The sequence below is a fragment of the Pinus tabuliformis genome, chromosome Q (genome assembly GCF_031772625.1).
Source record: "Pinus tabuliformis cultivar Carrire ecotype Pingquan chromosome Q, CPIR1, whole genome shotgun sequence".
Classification (NCBI taxonomy): Eukaryota; Viridiplantae; Streptophyta; class Pinopsida; order Pinales; family Pinaceae; genus Pinus; species Pinus tabuliformis.
In genome coordinates this window covers 487,937,182-487,947,186 of record NC_142296.1, presented here as the reverse complement: position 1 = coordinate 487,947,186, position 10,005 = coordinate 487,937,182, and the positions used below count along the sequence as shown (strand labels likewise).

Sequence of the window (10,005 nt, the reverse complement as noted above, 5' to 3'; positions counted from 1 at the left end):
TTTGAAATTTCTTATAAAGTTGGCGAGAGTGCTCTCCACACATTTGAACGTAACTCTGCACTTAATCGTACATAGAAAAAACCCGGGTTAAATTCACATACTAAAACGGGACGTCACAATAGATAACTGGACAATCCAGGCCATGAATGAAAATTACAGTTTGGCCTTGCCTGGCCACATATTGGTTTAAATGCAATGGTTTTTCCAAATTTGTTAATTGGTTTTCATAGTTTAGACTTGAGTTCTAGAAAGACCATGCAAAGATTTATATTCCTTGACAGCCCACTAATGACAGCTAATAATATATTTAAAAATATTGATATGGTTGGTTTAAAAGCTTCCTTTTTTCTTATATTAAGCTTTGTATCCCATGGGTTTGTAACAGATGTTTACCCATGGGCTTGTAACAGAGGTTTATTTCTAACCAGGGCAACGTTTTAGTCCCAAGGCTAAAGGCTGTGTTTTAAGAGTTAAGTGTGAAGATTTAGTTTTTGGTTCCAGTTTTGCTGTGCAATCCCAAACAATTCCAGATAAATTTATGTACGCTTGAGAGCTGTTTCAAGCCTAATGTTTGAACCTTGACAGCTGTGCCAGGCCTCATTTTTTCCAACATAGCAATGGCTTCTCTGGATTGTCAATGCAGTCTTATTTGCTTACTGTTATTTCTTACTGCCGTCGCATCTGTTACTGACGTGCGGGACATGAATATTGACGAATTTATAAACTTCATCAATCCTCCAGCAGTGCACAAATTTTTGGTACTTTCGAATCTAATTAAATCTTTAATATTTCTACAGCACATGTTGTATTTTGTTAATCTTAAGATCGTGTAAGTTCTACTGTATACAATTTTTTGATAATATATTTCTTCCTGCAGAATGAACATGGAGATACCATTCTCTGCGTATCATATGCCCATCAAATATCTCTTCAGGTGAGTAGTAGTTAGTAGCTTGTTTTTTCACGTCAGTGAGTAATAGTTTGTTGAATTTATATTAACGGTAGATTTGGAGAATATTTTAGAATCTTGAACATTTTCAAATTTACAATTAAAATTAAAATACATATAATAACTTCAATTTATAAACTTCAATTTGTAACAATGAAATCTTTTCATCATATGAGATGTGTTTTCTGATTGTAAATCAGTTTTAATTTCTTCAATTGGAAAAAATATTACTATCTTATTTGTAAAAAAAATGTTAATTCTCCTGCTCAAAATATGTCAATATCCATGACCAAATATCAATGTATTTGGATAACTTTTGTATCACTAGGCTTCCTTTAGACGATTTAGAAAAAAATCTGAGAGCATGCAATTTTGTCAAAGGATTTGGAGCAGCGGTCTGTGGGGACTCGGGATGATCAAAAGATGAAATCGGGATTAAACTTTTCAAGGTATGACGTTGAAACAAAGTGCCCAGAAGGCACAGTGGCAATTATGGAAACAAAGCGGGAACTTGTAGAAAGGGCAGGATCTGTGGGGCGCTTTATAAGCAAAAGAAAAAGTGTTAGATCCCAAGAAAAAAATGAGGCCACCGTTGACACGCAGGGATACGAACATGAGGTATCGCGATTTTATTATCGCGGGATGTTTAAAGTTATCTGTTAACTTTGTGGTAATTGTGCGATTCCGTCTAAAGATTGATTGAAGCTATAATATAACTTAAAGTTAAATGTTTAAGTACTGTTTTGCGTTTTATTTGTTTTGGGTTAATTTATTAATATAATTTGCGAAGATTGTGATTTTGTAAATAATTTATCATTTAAATTAAGCCCATTATATAATTCAACGATATAATTTTAACACATTTTTATTAAATTTTTAATATAATTAATTAAAATTTTAATAATAATAATAATAAAATTACCATTATTTAAATTCTTTAAAATATATTTTATTATTGATAATTTATAATGAAATGATAAATATTAAATTATTTGAATATGAATAATAAATATTAAAATATATTTTATTATTAGGAAGAGAGGTGTATCGTACATTTCAATATGAGGGTGATGTGTAAGTATGTCCATTCGTCTAATAAATATTAATAAAAATAGAAAAATTTAAAGTGGATCCTAAAGTAAAATGAAAATAACTATATATATAAAAAAAGTTTTAATATTTCTTTTATCATAAACGTTGAATGGATCATAAATTTACTTTGGGCAATTTTTTTAGTACATTAAAATTTCAAATTATGTAAAATTTTAAACATCTTTACGTGTTACAAAAGTCAATACCATTTCTTAAATCAAATTAAAAAGGTTAATTCAACACAAAAAATGGAAAATCTTCTTCCAAACTCTTAATATTTCTTTTAATTAAATATTTGTAAAATTAATCTTTAAAAGGAAAACCATATTCTATAAATATATTAAATCTTTAAAAACATAATATATGAAAATTTTAATTTGATGTGCCTTTATTATACAATATGAGTGGGCCTAATGGTTAAGAGCATGTGTTTCCTCTTAAGAGGTCATAGGTTCAAAACCAGAAAGGTAGAGTATGTATGCCTTCCTAGACTTAATTCTAAATCTATCATGCTCAGAGAAAAATCAAATATAATAAATGTTGAAATATTTAAATAAACATAATAAATTAATTTAAATAATTAAAATTTTTAAATTTTAAATAGAAAATTATTTATCTCATATATATAAATAATTTAAAAATTATTTATTTATAAAAATAAAATATATTATATTGCAGAAAAATAAATATTTTTGTTTAAAATAAATTTAAAATAAAATTATTATAATTATTTTGTAAATAAAATTATTACAATTATTTTATAAAATGTAATATAAATGTTGTTCCTCTCATATAATATTTTGTTTGAATTTAAAAAATTTAATATTTTTTTCTCTAATCGAGCTTCTTATACGTGTTTGTGTTTTTGTGAAAGTATGGTGTTGCACAATTTATACCCACTGCTCCAATTCATGGAGCAAGCGGAGGACTTAATGTATGGCGACCAAATGTGGACACCTCTGATGATGGTATATTCAGTCTCTGTGAAATTTGGGTTTTAAATGACAGTGAACAATTGGAAAGCATGGAAGTTGGATGGATAGTAAGTTTTTTATTTAATTTTTCAAATATTTATAAAATCTAATTATGAATAATTAAATTATTTTTTAATTTTCATAATTAATTTTTATATTTTCAAATATTAATAAAAAGAGATATTATTTTTATAATATTTTTATTATTTAATTAATAATAAAAATTAAAATAAATAAATAAATAATATTAAATCAAAATCAATACATCAAAACTGACTATTATCTATTTATTTCTTTTAACGCAGGTGAATCCAAATACATATGGAGATTCTCATACACGTTTTTTTATATATTGGACAGTAAGTACATAGTTTATATTTATATATATACACTAGATTGTGATTAAATTAGCTCAGTTTTATACTAAAGTTGATTAGATTTTATTTATATTATTTATAGTAGTCAAATAATAGGGAAATTGTGTATTTTTGTTTAACATCTTCCCAAGTCACCAATTTTTTTTTTGAAAATATATAACAGAATTATTAATGTCTTTGATATAGGCTGATGGATATGATAAAACGGGTTGCTGGAACTTAAATTGCCCTGGGTTTGTGCTAGCACCTGGTTCTCCAGCATATCCAGGTTCTCCAATAGCATCCGTGTCCACATATGATGGAGAACAACTAGTGTTGGATATAAAGGTTTCTAAAGTAAGTGACCCTTTTTGGTTATATGGTAAGAAATTATATTAGAATATATTAGTTTTGTGAGGAGAGCTAATTGGCCAAAATTTTATTACATGCATATGCAGGCAAATGATAGATGGAATTTATATGTGAACAGCCAACTTTTAGGTTGGTGGCCTGCTTCTTTGTTTAAAAATCTTCGTTCCTCGTCCAATAGGGTGGATTTTGGAGGGGAAGTTGCTTTTTCACCTGGATCTAGTCCAGGATCACAGTTCACTACAACAGACATGGGCAGCGGCCACTTCCCCTCTGAGGGATTTGGTCGTAGTGCTCATATAAGGGACGTACAAATTACTGACAACAATGGACAGTTAATCGACATCCCAGGAAGCGCTACGGCAGGTAGACCAAATTGTTATAATGTCTCAATCGAAGTAGACAATGAAAATGGTAAACATGTCTACTTTGGAGGCCCTGGAGGAGATAATCCCGGTTGCGTCGTGTGAGAAATATTTGTAATTGTTTTATATCAAACGTTTTTTTGTTTTTTTTTTTAATTTTATAATGGATAAAGGTATTTTCAACTTAAAGTAGACGATGATTCTTTGATTTTTTTAATTGACCATTTATATGGATGGTTAAGGGATTATGTTCAGCATAGGTTTAGTTTTCATGTTTATCATTGATTTTTAAAAAATTTTAAAAAATATATTTGTTTTGAGTGATTTTCTAGCTATCAATTTTCGAGAAATTTGAGATTATTCCAATTTTAATATGTTCATATTCTAATTAAATGGAAAAAATAATATATAAACTAATTTTATTTAGCAAAATGGTCCATTTTACAATAAGATGTGTAGTTCTTTTTTTTCTTAAATTACATTCGTTCCATGTGGCTCTCCACCCACTAATTTCCTAGGGATTTGATATTATTCCAATTCTAATAAGTTCATATTCTAACTAGATGGGGAAATTAATATATAAACAAATTTTATTTAAAAAAATGATTCATTTTACAATAAGATGTATAATTTTTCTTTTTTAAAGTTAAAATTGACCCATAATTTTTTTATATATAGTTAATCAGATAAATGTGTGCATTAATAAAGCACTCTTCTTATTGCAATATTTTTTTTTGTTATATTGATAAAAAAAAATAAAAATTATTTAATTATAAAATATTAAAAAAAATATAATACCCTATAACATTTTAATTTTCCATAAAATAATAAAATTAATTTTTTTCATCAACCATATTCAAAAAATAAGAATATATAAGAATTGCATATTGATTATGTCACTTATATATGCAATTTTGAATTGGTTAACCTTACAAAATACATGGAAAAAAACAAAAATATTTACCTATATACAGAAATCAGGCCTTGAATGATGGGCCAATCATAACTTAGGGATATATATTTGATTAAATTGCGGAACTGCACGGAACTTATAGTGAAATCAGAAAGGTGATTTTCCTGGTTTAATGTGCACATTAACCCTGCTCAGATTACATTGAGCTGGATCTTGTACGCGGTAACACGCGGCAAGCAGATAGATTATGAGACGAGATTTTCACTGTCTTGCGCATTTTTTACTATACGCCCGTGTTAGCTGCTGGTTTCATGGTGCTCGACCAGGCAACCTCCCGTAGTGCGCTGTCAATGCCCATTCCATTCTATGTCGCGGAAAATGGCGAAGATTTGAAGGAGAAATCGTATTTACGGAGCTGAACCTAGTTCTCACGGAGCTGAACCTGTCGCCGCTGAAGCTGTGTCAGGGTTTCGGTTAAGATGAGAGATATCAGAAGCAATAATTAATTCGAAGAACGGCGTTTTTGGTTTTCAGATAAATTTGAAGTATTTACTCGCGGGCCCAACGGTTCGATCCCGTGATCTCCAGAATCCGAAGGACGAAACACTGCGCAGGTCAACAGAAACAGGAACGAAAAAATTTAAAGAAAAGGAAGAAACAGAACTGATGCCTACGAAATAGACAGATTAAAATGTGTGTATGGCTTTGCACAGACAAGGGAGTGGGTCTGTGCAGGTGGATAGGGCCGCATTTAAACAAAGCAATTTGGGTAGCAGTGAGAGCAGCCAGCAGCGAACAGTGAGCAGTATGAGCAGTGAACAGTGAGCAGAGCAATTTGGGCAGCAGTAAGACCAGCGAGCAGCAAACAGTGAGCAGTGTGAAAGCAGGGAGTTTTTACGCAACGGAAGTATTGAGCAGCAAGCAAGCAACAACAAATGCATTCAAACATGACAAAGGAACCAGAAATTTCAGAACATGTGGAGACAAATGATTTAGGACAAGTGAAAATTGCATCATCCGCCAAAGCTGGGAAGTGGGTTTGGGTCAATGCCAAACAATATTGGAGCATTTTAAAACGAAGAATAGCTCGTCTAAAATGGGAGCAAACAAGGAAGAAACTCCCTTCCAAAAAGCACCCAAACAAGTCTCCTCCACAAGCACGTGGCAACAAGAAGCCCAAAGGAAAAACCATTGATGATTTTGCCTTATATAGTCCCACATCCACACCTCTCACCTGGTCATCTGATCTTTATGTGAAAGAATTGTTAAATGCAAGACAAAGGTTGGAGGTTTTAGAAGCTAAAGGGCAGGAAAGAGATCATAAAATTCATATAATAACGGCTGAGAACAAGGCGTTAGCAGAAAGCAATAAAATTTTAGAAGAACAAGTGGCATTGCTACAGGGAACTCTCCTGATAGGGAAGACAGAATGGCAACGCATGAAGGCGGATGTGCAAAATGTAAAGAAATCTATAGTGGAAAGTACAGAGGTGGTGAATGTGAAATCATCCCAGGATAAAGGGAAAATGATTGTCCAAATAAACAACCATGAAGAGAACGCAAGAGAAGAAATGAAAGAAGATTACACCAAAGTTTCCAAAACTTGGGCTCAAGTTAGTGGTAATTCTGCTAATAAGGTTGACAACATACAAGATAGTGAAGGCAAGGAAAGACAAAATAGGACAGCAAACATAATTATTAAAGGGGTGAAAGACTATGGAAAAAATGAATGTACTCTTGACCTTGCAAGAGACTTCTTGAAAGACAAGTTGCTATGGCAAGGACAAATATACCAAGCATGGAGGGTGGGTAAGTTTAACAGGGAGAGAGCCAGGCCCATAAAAGTCATTATGCCTAGCTCACGTGATAAATATATTATTCTAAGCAAGAAGCATCTCTTGAGGGGTTCTTGTTTTTTCCTAGAAGAAGATTTAACTGTAAAACAACAGGAGGAAAGAAGAGAGGAAATTTTAAAGGTTAGGGCAGCAAGAGATGAAGGAAAGAGAGCATGGATTTATAAAGGCAAAGCTGTGATAGCGCAATTTGGACCTCCTTTCAAAACAGAGCAGCAAGATGTTAATAAAGAAGAGGCAACAAACTCTTCAACAGGAAATCAGAAAGCAAGGTCAGCACGGGAAAACAGGGACAAAGACTCAAATGTGAGTCTTGCACGTCAAAATAAATAGCAATCAAGTCATACCCAGTTTCCTTGAGATTAGTTTGTTGGAACTGCAGAGGTTACCCATGGAGACGAGGACCTGGGTTAGGGCCTATTGCGGAAAATAGAGACATAATTTGCCTCATAGAAACACATGAGCATGAAGGGTGCAAGACACCTTTGTTTGAAGGATACTGGAAGATGGCAGTGTGGAACAAGGCAGCAGGGAATGGCAAAGGGCACGGGGGTATCATGGTTTTAGTAAGGGAGAAAGAAGGTCGTCTCATTCAGTTAGAAAAAGAAGACTCAAATAAGCAATTCATTTGGTTCAAAATATCAGAAAATGGAAACCACATCAGAATTGCAGCATGCTATTTTGCGCCACAGGTCTCAAAAATCTACAAAGGTAGAGGGCTTTACCACAAAGATCCATTTGCAGCTTTAAAAGCGGATATTGCAACATATTCTCAGCTAGGTGAAGTCCTTATAGTGGGTGATTTTAATGCTAGGACTGCAAGTGAGCAAGCTAGCATTCTTTGTTGTAAAGATGATTGTGACCCTATTTGGCTTACAGAAGAAAGTAATCATCAGTGGGAAAGAATTTAGAGGACAAGGGCTACAATCTCTTTGGTGAACAATTGCTTACTCTATGTGGGGCCTTTGATTTAGTCATTTGTAATGGCTTGACTAGATGGGCAAAGTCTGGTAATTTCACTTGCAATACTTACAATGGAGCAAGTGTGGTAGATTATGTAATTTGCTCACATCGTTTGTGTGAGAAAATGGACGAAGTTCTGGTTGGAGATCAACTGTGGGATTTGAAATCAGATCATAAGCCAATTTATTTATGTTTCTCTTGGATTGGAAAGAAACAATTAGAGTCAAAAATTCAGCATGTCCAACAAAATCTCCCACAGGGCAGAATTCTTTTGACCCCAGAAAATTGTAATACCTTCAAAATGACGTTAGAGAGGCTCTTTGAGAAGGAGAAAATTACAATTCACAGCCTTCATAGTCATGAATTAACACATTTAATTCAATGCGCACTTGCAAAGTGCAAAAGAACAAAAATTAAGAAGTCTGAAACAAATTGCTTTCCGGTTAATGCTTGGTTTGACGAGGAATGCAAAAAGGCAAGGAGAATCTGGAAAGAGTCAAACAAGGACAACATAAAGCTCAAATCTTACAAGCATTTATTAAGCAAGAAAAAGGCTGATTTCATGGTTTCAAGGAGGGAAGAACTAATCTTCCTTGGGAAAAATAATCCCAAATTATTTTGGAAGGAGCTCCAACCGAAAAAGATACAAATTGGAAATAATATTACAGCTTCTAAATGGTTTGACTATGCAAGACAACTCTATGAGCAGGTTCCCAAGGTTGACCCTCCCCCCTTGGTCAACACGGATACTAAACTCTTCACGGTACAAGAGGTAGAGATGGGTATCAAGAAGTTGGGTGTTGGAAAAGCAAAAGACTTAGCTGAACTCCAAGCAGAATATCTAAAGTGGGGCTCAAAGATCCTTGCACCTCACATTACAAAAATCTTCAACAACATCATACAACAAGGGCTCCCCACAGATTGGACAACTAATCTAGAAATACCTCTTTTCAAGAGCGGTGACATCAATAATCCCTCCAATTATAGGACCATCATGATAAACCCTTTGTTTGCAAAGCTATTTGGAAGCATGCTAGAAAACAAAATTAGCAAGTGGGCAGAAGAAAGAAATAAGCGTGCTAAAGGGCAAGCAGGTTTTAGACCTAAGCATTCAACAGTTGATCATTGCATAACTTTAAGGCACATCATTGAAAAAGTTTGGGAGAATAAGGAAGAAGTCTTTTGTTGCTTTTTTGATTTCAGAAAAGCGTTTGACTCGGTTCCTAGGGATAAACTTTGGCAAAGAATGGAGGAACTTGGGGTTCCTAAACATTTGAGAGCAGCGGTGCATAGGCTGTATGAAGAGGTGAAAGTCAAAATTAGAACTTCGGCAGGCATTTCTGAAAGTTTTAGAAGCGATATCGGGGTCAAGCAAGGTTGCCCACTGTCTCCTACCCTTTTTGGTTTATATATCGACAAGCTTGAGGAGTGGTTAAATTCGCAAGGGGGTGATGGTATCTATTTGTGCAAGTTTGTTATAAGGCTTCTTTTGTATGCAGATGACCTTATTCTGATTGCTAAATCGGCGCTTGGTTTGCAAGAGCACTTACTATCCCTTGAGCATTTTTGTAGAAGTGTGGGGATGCAAGTCAATATCAGCAAAACGAAAGTAGTGGTCTTCTCTAAGAAAAGAAAACATAACCAACATAAGTTCTACTTTGAAGGCAACATTCTGGAAGAAGTTGCGGAATACAAATACCTCGGAGTTGACTTCAACAAAAATCTAAGCTGGAATGGTTGTAGAAAGAAAAGAACTTTGGGGGGTTGGAAAGCATTTTATGCTTTTCAAAATAGGTGTAGAGAGGCAGAGTTATGGGACTGGAAGACCACTCAAACTCTTTTTGGGCTTCTAGTGATTCCAGTGATTCTATATGGTTGTGAACTGTGGGCTAGCAGTACTTCCGACATGCAGTGGAGACAAATTGAGAAAATTCAGAAGCGTTTGATTACAAACAAATTTAAGATTAAAAGTGCAGTGCCTTATGATATCTTGTTAAGTGAAACAGGGGCTGCTCCTATTGAAGCAATTGCTATGGTGCGAGTCATAAGTTATTTAAAAAAAATTGAGCAAATGGAAGAGGGTAGATGGCCTAAGGTTGTCTTTAATGATAGATTGTGCAAGAGCAAAAAAACTTGGATGCAACAAAATAACAAATGGTTTAGTAAATGGG

At 33.6% G+C, this 10,005-nt stretch overlaps 1 protein-coding gene across 1 annotated transcript; it reads left to right on the top strand.

Annotated features, from left to right (window-relative positions):
• The first annotated feature begins 575 nt into the window (after window positions 1-575).
• On the top strand, window positions 576-5,843 carry LOC149220300 (protein neprosin-like). The gene is made up of 9 exons (XM_089387043.1): window positions 576-758; window positions 878-934; window positions 1,331-1,567; window positions 2,916-3,083; window positions 3,321-3,374; window positions 3,579-3,728; window positions 3,830-4,204; window positions 5,553-5,632; window positions 5,732-5,843. Exons 1-9 carry the CDS (start codon window positions 618-620, stop codon window positions 5,841-5,843), a joined length of 1,374 nt encoding a protein of 457 aa, XP_089243169.1. The 5' UTR covers window positions 576-617.
• Window positions 5,844-10,005: the final 4,162 nt, after the last annotated feature.

Coding starts and splice junctions, on each gene's coding strand:
- LOC149220300 (XM_089387043.1), top strand. CDS start 618: ATGGCTTCTCTGGATTGTCAATGCAGTCTTATTTGCTTACTGTTATTT. Junction 935..1,330: donor CCCATCAAATATCTCTTCAG/GTGAGTAGTAGT, acceptor ATTTTGTCAAAG/GATTTGGAGCAGCGGTCTGT. Junction 4,205..5,552: donor GAGATAATCCCGGTTGCGTC/GTGTGAGAAATA, acceptor TTTGGTTTTCAG/ATAAATTTGAAGTATTTACT.